Source organism: Agelaius tricolor, unplaced genomic scaffold (genome assembly GCF_023055355.1).
Source record: "Agelaius tricolor isolate 1412-34295 unplaced genomic scaffold, bAgeTri1.0.p SCAF_21, whole genome shotgun sequence".
In the NCBI taxonomy this organism is placed as follows: domain Eukaryota; kingdom Metazoa; phylum Chordata; class Aves; order Passeriformes; family Icteridae; genus Agelaius; species Agelaius tricolor.
Genome location: NW_027269281.1, coordinates 13,188,206 through 13,206,200, shown reverse-complemented (window position 1 = coordinate 13,206,200; position 17,995 = coordinate 13,188,206). Strand labels below are relative to the sequence as shown.

The following is a 17,995-nucleotide window of genomic DNA, read 5'->3' as shown; positions in this document are numbered from 1 at the left end:
GTGTCAATCTGTTGGAAGGTAGGAGGGTTCTGCAGAGAGACTTGGAACGGTTGAATGGATGGGCAGAGTCTAACAGGATGAAGTTCAATAAATCCAAGTGCCAAGTCCTGCATTTTGGCCACAATAATCCCCTGCAACACTATAGGCTGGGGACGGTGTGGCTGGACAGTGCTCAGGCGGAAAAGGACCTGGGGGTACTGGTCGACAGCCAGCTGAACATGAGCCATCAGTGTGTCCTGGTGGCCAAGAAGGCCAACTGCATCCTGGCCTGTATCAGGAATAGTGTGGCCAGCAGGAGCAAGGAGATCCTCCTTGCCCTATACTCGGCACTGGTGAGGCCGCACCTTGAGTACTGTGTCCAATTCTGGGCCCCTCAGTTTAGGAAGACTGTTGAGACACTTGAGCACGTCCAGAAGAAGGCAACTAGGTTGGTGAGGGGCTTGGAACACAAGCCCTATGAGGAATGACTGAGGGAGCTGGGGTTGTTAAGCCTGAAGAAAAGGAGACAGAGGTGACCTTATTACTCTCTACAACTTCCTGAAAGGTGCTTGTAGTCAGGTGGGGGTTGGTCTCTTTCACCAGACAGCAACTGACAGAACAAGAGGACACAGTCTCAAGCTGTGCCAAGGGAAATTTAGGTTGGATATTAGAAAAAAGTTTTTTACAGAAAGGGTGATAAAGTTCTGGAATGGTCTGCCTGGGGACGTGGTGGAGTCACCATCCCTAGATGTGTTTAAGAAAAGACTGGATGTGGCACTCGCTGCCATGGTTTAGTTGAGGTGTTAGGGCATGGGTTGGACTCAATGATCTTTAAGGTCTCTTCCAACCTAGTGATTCTGTGAATTCTGTAATTCTGTAATAATACATTTTCAAATTGAGACCAATTAGGACTGAACTTCCAGCCTGGATATAGAGTATTTTAATTTAGAAACATCTTAACTGCCAACCTGAGGCTCACGCTCACACACACACACACACACACATACACTTTTTCTTTACTTATTCTTTAGACTGGTGTTTTCTGTTGGTACAGCATTTTGAAAAACCCCTTTTATTTGTACTTGTTCTCATACTGCTTGACATAATTTTGTAAATTAGTTTTACAAGTTTCCTTTGAAAGCCTCAGCTTTTACTAAACTTTCTATTGCATCACTAAAAGAATGCCAGCAACAATTGGCCTGTTCTGGTTCCCAAGTCACAACATGGTTGAACAATAAAAATCTGTTGACTTAAATATAATAAAAGAAATTTCAGGCTGCCATTATAATGCCATTTGTCTGGCACTCGCAACTTGGAATGTACGCATTAATGAAAGAACAAAAAGGAGGGCAATTATGTCCTGATGTTGATGCTGCTGATGTTGTTACCTCTGAAAGTTTTTTCTTAATTTTATAATTGCAATGAAAAAAGTCTATTTTCACTATTTCAGAAATGTAACATTTCATGTCACAATGCATATATAAGCAATTTCAGAATCCATTTGGTGCAGAAAAAAGTGTAATCTTTTCATTGGTTGTACACCAGTAATCATAAATTCACTTGAAAAAGATGACACATTTGTTTTGCAGTGTCATTTGTCTTTGATTGCAATATGTTCAGGTATGACTGTTAAATCAGTATCAATTTGTTCTAATAAATACTTTTAAAAATTACCAGGAGCCATATATGGAGGGGGTAAATCCATTTATCAAGAGCAACAAACATCGCATGATCATGTTTTTAGATGAACTTGGGGTAAGTGGTTTAAAAAGAGAAATTTCAAGTTGTATAGCAACATTGTGAGTTAAAATTCTTTATAGTCCTTGTTAACTAGTTCAAAAATGCATCAGCTTCCTTGCAATTTTGAATGCTTGTTACTGAAATATTTTTCTTGTGCATGTTTAGGAACTGCAGATTGCTGACCTGTCGCACAGAATTAAAACCAATCAAATGTCCTGTTAGAAAGTACTGTTGTAGACACGAGATCTATTTGAGCTTCTCCCCAAGGATTAGGGCTTTCAGACAAAAATACCAACCTTCTAAAAAATATTTTAAAATAAAGAAAATCTTATGTTTAATTTCTCATGTGATTTTGACCTGACATTGAAAAAATTGAAGTTTTTAAAAATATTGTGTTCTATTTTAGTTACACATAACAAAATGTCTCACTGCATGAATTCTGGATATTGTAGTTTAAAAGAAAATAATAGTTTCAGTTCAATTTGAAACCATTTTGTGTATAATAGTCATAATGAGTTTGGAGCTCATGTATGTATATATGTTTATGTTTAAATCAATAATTTGTTGAAAAAAAGATGAAAGAAATATGCCTATCTTATTATTCCTGAATGATTCCATTAAAAGTGACCTAGAAAACATCTCAGACCATTTTGATAATCTCTAAGAATTACTGTTTTGAAGTGTGTCATTCAAATAAATTGCTATATGTCACCTTTTTATGGTTAAATGGCAACTTCTGCATATTATGATACACTTGTTTTTCTTTAAATGGTAGATTATGCATGAGGACTTGGAAAATTGTTGGGTTTTAAAATAACTGATTCATCTACTGGTTTAATTACATTATTTTATTAGTATTACTTGATAGTTTGGAGATTTTTTGGTGTCCATTTTTGCTATTGTTATTGCCTGATTTAAATTTAAAAAAAAACCAAATAAAACAAAAAACATCTCATGGATGGATCCCCCTCATTTGGGGGGAAGATATGATATGAATCTCTTTTTCTCAGTATCTTTCTAGACAGCTCAGAGACAGCATAGCAGCATCAAACTCTCCTATTAGGAATAGGAATTGCTGTGTATTCAGTGATCTCTATATGTGAAATGTGTAACCATAATTTGTCTTCATAAAATAGATGATTGTGGAGAGAAGGAAATAAATTATTTTTATTAGATAACATGGATGGAAGACTTAATTGTGAAGAAAAACGTGGTACTTGCTCACAGTATCAAAACAACTGTTGGTGGGTGTGGGGAACTGTAATTTAATTTCTTTTATGCCTGGCTACTCACCATTCTAAATCTGTTCTCATAATTTTTGTTAAAGAATGTTCCTGAGCTTCCAGACACTACAGATTACTCTAGAACTGACTTATCTCGTTATCTGGCAGCCTTGCATGAGATGTGTGTGGCTCATTCAGATGAACTTCGGACACTTAGCAATGAGCGAGGTGTAATGCAGGTAAACTATAATTATTAACAAAAATCACACATAGAGATAGCATGTCTAACTAAAGTTATTGTTTAACATCATGGTTCCTTTGTAATTTTTTCTCTTCAGCAGTATGAGTGATAAATATGTACATTTCACCAGGAGGTTGTTAGTTGTAAAGGTAAAGAAGCTCAAAAATATGAACTAAGTATTTATACAACAAATCCAAAGACATTTTAAAGCAGTGGGTTGGGGATTTTTTGATTAGGTTTTTGGTATTTTGTTTTGTTTTTTCTCTTTTGGGGTTTTGGGGGGGTTGTGTTGTTTGTTTTAGTGGGTTTTTTTTCACAGAATCGCTAGGTTAGAAGAGACCTTAAAGATCATCGAGTCCAACCCATGTCCTAACACCTCAACTAAACCATGGCACCAAGTGCCACATGCAGTCGTTTTTTAAACACATCTAGGGATGGTGACTCCACCACCTCCCTGAGAAGACAATTCCAGTACTTTACCACTCTTTCTGTAAAAAACTTTTTCCTAATATCCAACCTAAATTTCCCTCGGCACAGCTTGAGACTGTGTCCTCTGACTGTGTCAGTTGCTGCCTGGAGAAAGAGACCAACCCCCACCTGACTACAAGCACCTTTCAGGAAGTTGTAGAGAGTAATAAGGTCTATTACGTTGGGTTGTTGGTTGGAGACAGAAAAGACAGAACTCTCCGATGATCATGAGACAAACAACAAAGATTTATTATGGCCACCCCCTTAGACCGGGGGTTCAAAATTCCCAGCCTTAGACAACTGATTGGTTGGGGTTTCACCACCGCCCAGCTCTCTGGCCAGTGATGTGTCTGCATTCAGGGTTGAGTGGGATTGGCTGGGGTTCTCTGCTTGAGTTCAAATCCATCCTATCTTTACTTACCCAGGGACTTGCTTACTTCTAGGCTGGTTGAGTTTGGGGGTCTGTTATGGCCAAATATATCTTTGCAGCTACAGACCAGCTGCAACCGTGACAAAGGTTACCTCTGAGTCTCCTTTTGTCCAGGCTTAACAACCCCAGCTCCCTCAGTCATTCCTCATAGGGCTTGTGTTCCAAGCCCCTCACCAGCCTTGTTGCCCTCCTCTGGATGTGCTCAATCGTCTCAATGTCCTTCCTAAACCGAGTGGGCCAGAACTGGACACAGTACTCAAGGTGCAGCCTCACCAGTTCCAAGTACAGGGGAAGAATGACTTCCCTAGTCCTGCTGGCCACACTATTCCTGATACAGGACAGGATGCAGTTGGCCTTCATGGCCACCAGGGCACACTGATGGCTCATGTTCAGCTGGCTGTCAACCAGTACTCCCAGGTCCCTTTCTGCCTGGGCACTGTCCAGCCACACCGTCCCCAGCCTATAGTGTTGCAGGAGATTACTGTGGCCAAAATGCAGGACTTGGCATTTGGACTTATTAAATGTCATCTTATTGGACTCTGCCCATCCATCCAACCATTCCAGGTCTCTCTGCAGAGTCCTTGTACCTTCCAACAGCTCAACACATGCCCCCAGCTTAGTGTCATCTGCAGATTTACTTATGAAAGACTCAGTACCCTCATCCATGTCATCAATAAAAATATTGAACAGAACTGGCCCCAGCACAGACCCCTGAGGGACACCACTGGTGACTGGCCACCAGCTGGGTGCAGCACCGTTCACCACCACTCTCTGGGCCTGGCCATCCAGCCAGTTCTTAACCCAGCAAAGAATACTCCTGTTCAAGCCGTGGGCTGCCAGCTTTTCCAGGAGTGTGCTGTTTGAGACAATGTTAAAGTCCTTGCTGAAGTCCAAATAGGCAACATCCACAGCCTTTCCCGCATCCACCAGGCGGGTCACCTGGTCATAAAAAGAGACCAGGTTGGTCAAACACAACCTACCCCTCCTAAACCTATGCTGGCTGGGTCTGATACCCTGGACATCCTGTAAGTGCTGTGTGATGACACTCAATATAAACTGTTCCATTACCTTACCAGGCACTGAAGTCAGGCTAACTGGCCTATAATTACCAGGATACTCCTTCCCACCTGTCATGGTTTGACACTGGCACAATGCCAGTGCCCCCATGAAAATACATTCTCCCTGGTGTCTACTGTGAGATGTGACCAGGAATAGAGCAAAGCAGGCTCCAGCTTAGGAATAAAAGGAAAAAAAACTTTATTAACTTACAATATATAAAAGAAACACACAGAACTCAGGATGAAAACCTTCCAAACATTCCTCTTCCCCCCACCAAATTCCCAATACACCACAGTAAGACAAAACCTTGGATTCTCAATTCAGTTACCATCCCTCAGATCACCAACTCTCAGTCCACCACCACCCTTCAGATAATCAATTCTCAGTTCATCAAGAAGAGAGGAGTCCCTCTTGTGCCATAGGCTTCCCCTGGAAACACAGTTGAAACTTGGTGTGTTTCCATGTCGCACGTGGCACCGCCAAGAGATCATTTGCCATCGTGACATCTTCCTTCCATGTCCAGTGCTCTCACCACTGCACATGGACCAGAGTTGCTTCTTGGGTTTTCCTTTTAAGGATGCTTTGCCCAGTCCCAAAAAGAGCACAGTCTCTCACTTTTGGGACACCAGTCCCCCCCAGATTTCACCCCCTGGGGCTGAGGGGGTCTCAAGAACAGAGATCTTCTCCTTCACTGAAGATGGAGGGCACCAACCACCCTCCTCACCCGTCGTCTCTGTTCACGCACTCCTTCACATAACAACACTGAACTCTCTTGGCTCCGAGCCATTGCCTCCCCCCTAAATGCAGTCTCTGTGACACAGGAAAAATGTTTCTGTCCATGGCTATACAAGAAAAGTCCAGCCAAAGGCCACTCCATCATCTCCTGCCACCTAGAATTCTTCTCAACTTCTCTCGGACACCTTTCACTTGCACAAACTTGCATCACACTTGCCCATTTCCTGCTAATCATCCCTATAGCTCTTCTCATTCAGCTCCAGGAGGATCAGCATTTGTAAGGTCTCCATCATCCAAGAAAAGGGTTAAAATATCAGGCTCTGCCTGTCCAGAACTCCCACAGCTGCCCTGCCGGGCACCTTCTCGCCACCCCCCCCTTCTCCTTCCCAGCCAGCCGTGCTGCCCGCACACAATATCAAATTTCAAGGTGGCACAAGCACCGGCACAGGCTCGCTCTCTGTCTCTCTCTGGGGGGGTAGCTGCCTGATGACTCTCCAATGTTCCTCCACCCTTCCATCCTGCAAGGGCCTCTTCACCTCCCCTCTCTGTCCAAGGCCCTACCTTACCCAGCTGCATGGCTTCCCCTCCCCCGCCCAGCCTGCAGCCAGGCAGGGGAGGTCTGACCTCTTTCACCCCGGAACCCAAGAGAGTTTCCCCCTGGGGGTTCTCTGCTTTTAACCCCCTGTGTTCTCAGAGGAGTATCCATGTCCTCAGTGGCCACACCAGGTGCCAATATTCAAATCTGAGCACCTATTGGTTTCACCACAGCATCCCAAAAAACTCACTTCCTCTCAAACCAGGACACCACCCTTTTTATGAATGGGCATCACATTGCCAGCTTCCAGTCATCTGGAACCTCACCAGCGAGCCAGGACTGTTGGTAAATGATGGAGACCAGCTTCACAAGCTCATCTGCCAGCTCCCTCATCACCCTGGGATGGATCCCATCTGGTCCCATAGATTTATAAACATCCAAGTGGCTCAGCAGTTCTCTGACTACCTCCTCCTGGATAACAGGGTATTGCAGGAAAGCCAGGGCTCCTGAACAACTGACCAATATGATCAAGCAGAAGCCATTTATTGTTTACATTACACACACTTTTATAGATTCTACAAACTACTAAGATCACACTTCTCGATTAGTGCCTTTGTCTTGTTCCCTCATTCTCTGCCTCCATTTCTCAATGTCCGTGATTGGTTACCATGCAGGTGTTTCACAGTCCTCTGTTATCTAGTTCTTGTGATCCTGGTATGCGGTTTCTCAGCTTCTTTGTTCTTATTTTAGCACAATTTATGTCTTAGTAACGTTGATGAATTCCACAGTGCCCTGAGAAAATTCTGATAAGAACAGTTACAGATGGTATGGCTGGTGCACACTGAGGCCTAAGTTGTTCATATACATTGCTACAACAGGGGGACCATTCTGCTCCCTCACAACATCTACCAACCTAGGAGGACAGTTGTCCTGAGGACAAGCATCTTCCCACTAAAGACTGAGGCAAAGAAGGCATTAAGCACTTCTGCCTTATCCTCATCTGCAGTTACTAAGTTCCCTCCTACGTTCAGTAAAGAACAAAAGTTGGTCTAACTCTTCCTTTTGCCATTAATATATTTGTAAAACCATTTTTTATTATCCTTTACAGAAGTTGCCAAATTAAGTTAGAACTGAGCTTTGGCCTCCTTAATTTTTTTCCTACATGCCCTAGCAACCCCTTTAAATACTTCCTCAGAGATCTGACCCTCCTTCCAAAGATGATACATCCTCTTTTTATTCCTAAGTTCCTTCAAAACCTCACTGCCCATCCAGGCTGGATGTTTGCCTCGTTGACTCATCTTTTGGCACACAGGGACAGTCTGTTCCTGTGCCCTCAAGATCTCTCTTTTGAAGCACGCCCACCTTTCCTGGACTCCTTTGTTTTTAAGGTCTGCTTCCCAAGGAACTCTCTGAATAAGTCTCCTAAATAGGCCAAAGTCTTGTCTCTGGAAGTCCAATGTAAAAGTCTTAATGATGTTCCTCCTGATTTCACCAAATATCAAGAACTATAATTTCATGATCACTATGCCCCACATGGCCTCCAACCACCACATCTCCCACCAGCCCATCTCTATTTGTGAACAACAGGTCTAGCATAGTCCCTCCCCTTGTGGGCTCACTCACCAGCTGTGACAAAAAGTTGTCCTCCACACACTGTAAAAATTTCCTGGACTGCCTTTTTTCTGCTGTATTAAGTTCCCAGCAGATGTCTGGTAGGTTAAAGTCACCTACAAGAACACAGGCTGGTGATCCTGAAACATTCTCCAGCTGCTTAAATAATTACTTGTCCACCTCTTCTTCCTGGTTGGGTGGATGATAACAGACTCCCAGTAGGATGTCAGCCTTGTTGGCCTTCCCCTTAATTCTTACCCTTAGGCATTCAACTTCATCATCCCTAGTTTCATTACCCATGGCATCAAAAGCCTCCCTAATATAAAGGGCCACCCCTCCACCTCTTCTCCCTTTCCTATCTCTCCTGAAGAGCTTGTAGCCATCCAGTGCAGTGCTCCAGATATGTGAATCATCCCGCCACATTTCCGTGATGGCGATTACCTCATAGCTTTGCTGTTGCACCATGGCTTCCAGCTCTTCTTCTTTGTTACCCATGCTGCATGCATTAGTATATATGCACCTCAGCTGGGCTACTGATTTCACCGCTAACTCAGGTTACCACCCTTGGGCCTACTTCTAGACAGCCCAGCTGCATCCCTTTCCCCCTTCAAACTTAGTTTAAAGCCCTCTCAATGAGTTCTGCCAGTTCATGAGCTAAAATCCTTCTGTCCTTAACAGAGAGATGGAGGCCATCCAGTTTCAGCAGACCAGGTGCCATAAAAGTTGCCCCATGATCAAAATTCTGCCTATGACACCAACCCTTGAGCCACTTGTTGATAATGTGGGTTCTCCTATTCCTTTCATTGTTTTTCTCTGCCACCAAAGGGACTGAGCAGAATACCTGTGCTCCTGCCATATCAACCACTTGACCCAGTGACCGTAAGTCCCTTTTAATTGCCCTGGTGTTCTTCTTTTCAATCTCATCACTGCCAGTCTGGAGTATCAGCAGTGGGCAATAATCAGAGGGCTGAATCAGCCCAGGGAGTCTCTCGGTAATATCCCATACCCTGGCCCCAGGGAGGCAGCAGACCTCCCTGTGGGATGGGTCTGGTCAACATATGGGGCCCTCTGTTCCCGTGAGAAGGGAGTCACCCACTACGACTACCCTTCTTTTCTTTTTAATGCTAGAGGTGGTGATCCGTCTGACAGATGAAGCATAATTGGGAGGCTTACTGGGCAGATCATTTTCTTCTATGTCATCTGGCTGCCCCTCTAGATCCAGGGCCTCATACCTATTCTGAAGTGGCACCTGGGTATGTGATGGGGGTCGGGAGGAATTTTTATTACCTCCCTGAGGTAATAACCCATTTCCACTCCCCTTCATCCACCAGGTGTCCTCCTATTGCCTGACAATGAGAGGAATGGGAGTCCTCTGACTCCTGGTGGGCCTCCCTCAAGGATGGAAGGGCGGAACTCCACCAATCTATTTCCCTTTCAGTTTCCCTAATACTCCTTAGTCTTTCAACTTCCGCCCTAAGCTCAGCCACCAAGAAAGGAGATTGTTCATTAGTTTGGGGTTGGTTTTTGGGGGTTTTTTGGGGTTTTTTTTGTTTTTTTTTGGTTTTTTTGTTATTATTATTATTTGTTTGTTTTTGTTTTGGTTTTGTTCTTTTGGTTTTTTGTGGGGTTTTTTTCTTTAGTTTCCAGGTGAAGTTTTTAGTTTCTAGAGGAAGGAAGCCTAAACTCAAGAAATTACTGTCTCCTGGCAGTCTCTAGATTTAGGATCTAGCTCATCTAATTGAGAACTAAACATCTAAATTTACTTTCCTTAGCTTTCTAGCACTACTTCACTTCTGCTTCCTAATTTATTATGTTTGTAAACAATCATGGCAAACTTCTCTAGTAAATGCTATAAATGAGTGTTCTGTTCCAAATAATTAACTTGTGTACAGCTTTTATGAAAACTTATTTTTAAGAGGAAAAAAATCTGCATGACTTCATGCATTGTCTCAAAAAGTAATATACTTGCCTATGGTCTACTAATTATGATGAACTTCAAGTTGCCAATCCTACTTATTGCACAGTAACATGTTTTGGTATGCTCGACTAGTATACTCTGCTGTGCAGGAGATAATTTCTGTTCCTTTTTTAATGCTAATGATTTGGGGACAGTGGCAGTTGTACTATGGAAAGCCTTTTGGTTTAGAGATGGTCTTCCTTACATTTAATCAGTATCAGCTCAAACTATTTAATGACTCATGTTGAAGAGGCAGTTTTAAAAATAGTTCTTAATTTAATTGCTTCAAAATTACTTATTGTAATCAGATTTCTTATTATTGTCATGGTTTGAAGTCTGAGCTTCCTATATCCTGACTCTTTCAAGGCCTTAATTTAAACCCAAATAGATGATAAATCTATATTTCATCTCAGCAGATGTTACTCAAATAATGTATTTTTTGGCACTAATGTTTTTTTTAAATAAGGGTATTACTGGGAACACTTAGGGCAATTTTGCAAATGGTGAAAGTATATTTGTATTCAATTAGCTTTGGCAGAAGAAAGATCAAGGAATTTAAAATGAGATAACACTACATTATAGCAATTAAAAACTAATCTAGTTTAATAACTACTAAAATTTGCTTCTTCAGGGGCATATGAGAGGAAAAAAATCAATCATGTTCAAGTTCATAATTCACAGCTACTTCTAGTCTTGACAAAGCAAAGATGATGGCTAGACTGGCAAGTCAGGATAGTAGAAGTTTTCAATATTAAATATGTATTGCTTACAGATAAGGGAGGGAATTTCTTTCACAAGGCCTGCATCTGTAGCACTTAAGGGTCATAAATGTGACACTGTTTTCTCAATACACTTATATTTCTACTTCAGGAGTAATTTCTCCTCATGGGTTTCCATAAAAAAAAACCTCTTGAATCTTTTTTTTTTTCTTCACCTATAAGTGCCCTAATGTTTATCATCAACCTGTTGTAGCTGAACACAGTTCTACTATAATGAAAAAGTTATTGAACTCCTGACAGTGCATTAGCAATACTATTTCTCAGCCTGTTTTGTATGTTCAGTTGCATTTGTTCAAGTTTAATGACCAGGTTTTCAGAAAGTTAGAGGGTGCTTCTGCTTGTGCAGTAGTGAATTGTATTATCACCATTTTTTTTTTTCCACCAGAATTTTTTTTCATGTTCCCTGCCCAGTTCTGCACTTTCACATTGGGAAAATACCCAAGAGTAGATTTTTGGTTTACAGATTGTTTTTAACAGATAGAACTGTTTAATTTTCAAACTCTCAGGTTAAGTTGGCAAGACTTAATGGGTTTCCATGGCTGCAGATAAATTGCATATTGCTGTTTTACAGTTGCCTTTTGAAATAATGTCTTAGTGACTGTGAAACTGGAGCTGGGGAGAGGGAGTGTGGGGGCTGTGGATTTAAATATATTTTAAACTACCTAATTCTAAGTCTGGTAGGTTAATGTTGAAGATGCTTCTCAAGCAAGATGGGTGTTGTTTTTTTCTAGTTGCTAATGTAGGGTTGTACTGGGGTTTTTTGTTGTTTGTGTGTTTTTTTGTATTTTTTTCTACAGCATGTTCTTAAGAAGCTGTTGGCTATTACAGAACTGCTTCAACAAAAACAACATCAATATTCATTGTCTAATAACATCAGGTAGCAGCCTTCTACCTGAATTCTGCATGGATCCAGCATGTCTAACATGGCAACTTACACAGGTATCACTTTTTTTGCTCTTGCCAAAAATCGCACACCCTGTCACATTCCCAGTGATGTGTGAACTATGCAAAAAAGAAAACAAAGATTCTGTTAGCAAATTATTCAACCAGCAGCTCTTTAAGCTATCTGTGCAGGATATTTGCACTTTTTTCCACTTGGAACCAGTTTTTACAGCCTCTGAGCCTTGGTGTACAGTTTACCTTTTGCAAAGAAAATGCTGTGACTGTAGTAACTTTGAAAATTATTTTGAACACCTGTGTCCTGGGGTGACTTTATGATGCTTGTATCCCCATTGGTCTGTTTAGCCCAGAAATAAGTTTTGCACCTTTAAGACTGGTTCTGAGAGGGAAGGGGGAGGGGGAGAGAAGAAGCATGCAGTTTGTTTTCAGAAACTGCACTCACTCCTCCACATTCCTGCTCCTGGACTGTGTTGTCTACAGATGGACAGACACCGGGACAGAGCTCTCTTTTGCTTTTTAGTTAGTTTTTAGCTAGCTGAGGCAGACAAGTTCACAAGTTCCCTAGACTCTAGTGTTTCTTTTTCTTGGAACTGTTTAAACCTGCTCTGGACTGAACACCCAGAAGAGCACCGCCAGCTCACACTTGTGGTCCCCTGGGGCTTGGCCTGGGCTGCAGCATTTCCAGCGCTGGAGGGACTGATAACAGACTGAGTGAGCCGAGCTACAGCCCATGAAGGGGATTTCCTGAGTTTGTCATCTCTTTGGAGCGGCAAGAGGTTTTATTGCTTAATATTATTCTTTTTTTTTTTGTGCTGGTGAATGCTTTGCTTGTCAAATAAACAGTTTTTTCCACTTTTCTCCAAGGAAATCTTTTCCTGATCCATTTGGGGGAGAGGCCACTTGAATTTGCTTTCTAGAGGAACCCCTTTGCAGGTTTTCTCCCAAATTTGCCCTAAACCAGGACAACCTGCAAATGCCAAAGTTTTTCTGTCTTGTTGGAAAAGAATTACCAACTGACAAGGAAAGATATGCATTGTTTTGACAGCTACATGTAACTGCATAACATTTCTTACTGTAATTTCTGAGTGGTTACAATTATTATGATTTTGACTTTTTCAACCACTTAAACATGTATTTACAATTTCCAGATTTTGACGGTTATGGTAAGAACAGTCTTTCCTATACACTTTTTATACCATGCTGTTTCTCTTGCTGGAATCATGTCAAAAGAATATGCAGAACAGATCTTGTCAGCTTTATTCTTAATGTGCCACAGATTCAGTCTAAATAATTCTTCCATCAAGGATTGTGTATCCATCCAAGCAAATCACAATGCTTTTTTAAAATGCTTACAAAAGTGAACAATAAGAATTTAGTAAATTTATTATCACTCTATCAGACATGCATGCATCCATTACACCGTTTTATAACAAAAATTGATTTGGCTCGTGTGTAATGTAAGGCTACCATGAATGTTATTTTTGAACTTGAAAAATAAGTTTTAAAATAACCAAGCTGCCAATAGATTCTCCATAGAAACTAACTTTGTGTTCAAGTAATAGAACACTGTAAAAATGAAATTTGGATAACAGATATGGTTAGCTATTTATCTACTGCATATAAAATGCATTGATAAAACTGACTGTAGGTAAAGTTGAATTTAGGTATATGTTGTGGTTTGACATTGGCCCAACGCAAGGCACCCATGAGAATTGCTCGCTCACCATCCTCTGCTATAGATGGGCAGTGGAGAAGGGGAAAAAAAATTTACAAATGGTTCATGAGTGAGATAAGGACTGGGAGAAAAAAATTCAAGGGCAGAACAGGCTCAACTTAAGGTTGCAAAGTGAATTTATTACTAACAGAATCAGAGGAGGATAATGAGAAGTAAAATAAGCCCTTAAAACACGTTTTCCCCCCCAGACCCTCCCTCCTTCCCACCAACAGCACAGGGAGACAGGGCATGCGGGTTTTGGTCAGTTCACCACTGAGAATTTCTTCCGCTGCTCTGGGAGAGGAGTCCTTCCCCTGTGAGGCCATGGGGTCCCTCCCATGGGAGACAGTTCTCTGTAAACTTCTCTGGCATGGGTCCACTCTCACAACCAGCAGTGCTACTGCACCTGCTGCAACATGAATTTCCCCCTGCGGGCACATAGTCCTCCCAAAACTGCTGCAACATGGGTCTCTCTTTGCACGGGGTGCAGTCCTCCAAGGACAGGCTGCTCCAGCCTGGAAGCAAGGGCCCCCTCTCTCCACTGGGTCTTCCACTGGAGCACAGCCTCCTCCAGGCATTCACCTGCTCTGGCATGGGCGCCTCCTCCACAGGCTGTGGGTGGATTTCTGCATCCCCCGTGGGCCCATGGGCTTCAGAGGGGCAGCCTGCTTTACCATGGTCTTCACCACGGCCTGCAGAGGAATCTCAGCTCCGACACCTGGAGCACCTCCTCCTCCTTCTTCACTGACCTTGGTGTTGCTATGTTGTTTTCCCTCACATATTCTCATCTCCTCCTCTTCTTTTATTAGAAGAAAAACTGTGACTTTGTTTTGATTTTCTTCTTAAATATGTCATCACAGAGGCATTACCAACCTCTCTAATTGTCCCAGTTTTGTCCAGCAGCATGTCCATCTTTAGAGCCATCAGGGACTGGCTCTGCTGAACATGGTGGAAGCTTCCAGCAGCTTCTCACAGGACCCATCTCTCTATAGCCCCCCTGCTAGCAAAAACTAGACCATGCAAAACCAATACAGTATATATGTTTAAAAAATTGACACCATTACATTTTTCCTAAAACAGTGTGTGAAAATAATGTTGTAGTTTACCCCTCCCCAGCAGCTTAGGCACCACACAGCTATTTGCTCAGATGCCACCCCACTTCCACCCCCACAAAAAAAGAAGGCACAGAGAAAATAGGATGAGCAAAAGCAAGAGAACTCAGGGTTTGAGAAAGATGAAGAAAAGAAAACCAGAACAAGTGATGCAAAGGTAATTACTCATCACCTTCCAGAAGTAGACTGATGTTCAGCCAGTCTCTGAACAACAGCTACCTCCCTCTCCCCCCCAAAAAAAAGGAAACCCTCATCCTTTCCCTCGAATTCTATTGCTGAGCATGACATTGTATGGAATGGAATGGAATGGAATGGAATGGAATGGAATGGAATGGAATGGAATGTCCCTTTGGCCAGTTCAGGTCAGCTGTCCCATCTGTCTCTGTTAGGGAAATTGGCCTCATCTCACACTCAGTCAAGGAGTTACATTCATACCACCTGAGACTTCAACCACTAGGACTTTACAGTCCGTTCATGATGAATGGCTCCACTGAACCAATGGGTACCCTGTGCTGACTCCAGACACACACACTCACACGGACATTTTCCCTTTTGGTTTTACCCTAGGGTTCCCCAAGCAGAGTCTCAAGCAGAATCTAGCAAATTAGGTTATTTGGTACAGTGATGAGATACAGCTTGAGCTGGGTGCCTCAGGAGAGGGACCTTGAACAAAGAAATCCTTGGGCAATTATACCCTTACAATGCAAGTTTCCCACCCCTCACGTGACAGTTCAGTCCAATAGTAATATTATGGTATGGGGTAGTCTTGTTCTTCATTGGGTCTCTTCATTGTCTCTAGGTGAACCCATTTCTTCTCTTACCTCTAAGGCTGCATCTTATGCTGACAGGGGTAGTTGCCTTCCTTGCTTCCTTATCTTCTGGCTCAAACTGGCTCTGGGGCCTCCTTTTACTTAACTAGGTAAAAGTTCAGTGTATCTTGGTGTAAATTCACAGCTCACAGCCTGAGGCTTCAGCACATCTAGTTACTAATGCTAAGTTACACTAAGCTACTAGTTTTCTTTATTTCTTTACAGTGTCCCCTCCAAACTTCTTACTCACGCCCCAGCCTATTCCCCAGTGGGAGGTAGCAGCCAAGAGGGTGCAGAGCCTAGAGCTGTGTGGCTGTGTCTAGGTTGTTATTCTATACCATTCACATCATTGTTGTGGGGTGGAAGTAAGGGACTCACTTCCGGGAAGGGGGGGGGAGGGGGTAGTTTCCATTTACTTCCTTTTTCCAGCAGAACAAGTAGCAGATGGAGCGGTGGGGTGGCTCTGGTTGCAGTCATGCCAAATTGGGTGAGACTCAGTGAGCATTTTTGCATGTAATCACCCTTTCATACACTGTTGTTAATAGTATTGTAGCTGTTACTGTTCATTTTCTTATCTCGTTCTGTTTCCAGTAAATTGTTCTTAACTCGGAATCTCTGCCTTTTATCTCTCTTGAGGGAGTGAGGGGAGGAGAGGGCCTGTGTCGGGCTTAATTTCCATCTATGCTTAAACCATGACAAGGAGGTAGAAGAGGCAAGAGTGAAGCTGTGCCTGGAAAGAAGGGGGAGGGTGGGGGAAAGGTGGTTTTATTTTTGGGTTTTAGTTCTTTTTTTTTTACAGGCAATAATTAAAGTCATATTTCCCAAGTTGAGTCTGCTTTGCCCATGATGGTAATTGGTTAGTGACCTTCCTGTCCTTATCTCGACCCATGAGCTTTTTCATCTTTTCTTCCCCTGTCCTGCTGAGGAGAGGGGAGTAAGTGAGCTGTTTGGTAGGCACCTAGCAGCCAGACAAGATCAACCCACCACAGTTCTTACTTGTGGGTCAACCCTTGTGGCAGCAGCTCTCTGGCCACAGAGAGAAACACAACTTTCCCAGGCATCACCCTGGGAAAGGCTGTGAGAAGATTAGAGAAAAGAATGCAAAACAATTCTTAACTTGCTGCACCTGGTATTGTGAACATGTGGAATGTGTTATGGAGATTTGTTTACCAAAGGGTGGTTTCTTAATTAGCCAGTGGTGATGGTGTTTGGACTGGAGGACCAATAAGGTCCACCTGTATTGTAACTGTCTATAAAAGAGCAATGGGTTTCTTAATAAAGAATTATTGATCAGCCTTCTGTGAATCATGGGGTCTATGCTAATTATTACTCGGCTGGGGGCCTGCTTGCAACAACAAACCCTGGTAAGCAGCTGTCTTGGGTGTGGATTTTATCCCATAACCATTTTTTGTTTGGTTTTTTTTTTTTTGTGTCCCAAATTGGTCATTTCCCCCTGGCCCTTCCCAGCTCCAGGAGTATCGTAATGGGTGAGAGCCAGCTTGGGATCCTGTGAGGGTTGGGGGGGTTAAAGCCTGTGGTTTCCTTCTGGTGGGACGATCAGCTCAGTGGTCATGCAGCATGGTACCTCTGACTGGTGATACGGTTGCCTTGTGGGTTTTACCTGTTTTTTTTCTTTTCCTTTGGCACTGTGACTGGGCTTGCTGGCTTGCTTGGGAGCCCAAAGCCAGTGCATGCTGCGCTGGGACCCACTGTCCCCCGCCAGGGCCACTACCTCTGTGCAGCCCTACCCTGGGACCAGCCATTGCTGGTGAGCTATCCGTGGGAGTGATTCCCTGCCTAGCCCCCCTGTTTTTTGCCACTAATTAGGGCTTCCTGCTACACTTTAACTTGATACCCCACATCCACCCAACCCCCACAGCTCTTGCTACGGCTACAGAATTTCTGCTACATTTTGTTTGCTTCCTCAGGGTGTGCTCGCTTTGATAGTATAGAGATAAAATGTTTCTAGAATCATGGAATATTCAGGGGAGTTAGAAAGGAAGGATAGGCCTGGTAGGCCCTGGGAAAATGTTAGGCTGTACTTGTATAATCATTTAATGACTATGATAAATTATATGATTGTTAAATGAGGTGACTGGTAATTGGATATAATTATTGTTTAATCGTAACAAGAATAATGAGAAATTATGTTGGGGGGGTGATTTGTGGTAGCAAACAAACTCCATAACTTTTGTGAAAGTTCTAAAGCCGGTATGTTTATTACAGCGCTGGACGCATGTGGAAATCATTCCCCTAAAATGACACGTTTACCTCTGGGAAGTCCATATCCCCTTTTATCTCCCTCTCAAATACATATGCATGCAATTTCACAATAGCTTCATACATATTCATTCCACTGATTTTGTATGACACTTGCGGCTAATTCTTCTTTATCAGAAAGAACTCCTGGGTCAGGTTGCCCTGCTCTGTCTGCCCCCCCCCCCCCCCCCCCAATCTCTTGTCCTTTGGCTGAAGCAGTCCCTCCAAGCACAGGCCCTTCACGAGAACAGGCAGTCAGACTAAAGAGCAAGCTACAGACTTAACTCAAAGATGTACATTTCACCTAAATCAAAATGGATTTCTACTCTGGAAAATTTCCACTCTGCCTCGTTCCCCCCTTTCCTAAAAGGAATAAGTAAATTCTTTTACTTCATGCAAATTCCTATGACAATAAGCGTGCCTTAGTGCTTTACCATGTATGTT

The 17,995-nt window shown here is 42.8% G+C and overlaps 1 protein-coding gene across 1 annotated transcript in view; it reads left to right on the top strand.

Annotated features, from left to right (window-relative positions):
- The window catches only part of LOC139599006 (ras GTPase-activating protein 1-like), a 128,256-nt gene extending 115,742 nt beyond the window's left edge, over nt 1–12,514 (top strand). Inside the window, exons 23-25 of the mRNA XM_071445935.1 lie at nt 1,657–1,734; nt 3,047–3,181; nt 11,555–12,514. Of these exons, the coding sequence (XP_071302036.1) occupies nt 1,657–1,734; nt 3,047–3,181; nt 11,555–11,638 (297 nt within the window). The 3' untranslated portion in view covers nt 11,639–12,514. The remainder of the gene's footprint in view (nt 1–1,656; nt 1,735–3,046; nt 3,182–11,554) is intronic.
- The last annotated feature ends 5,481 nt before the right edge of the window (nt 12,515–17,995 follow it).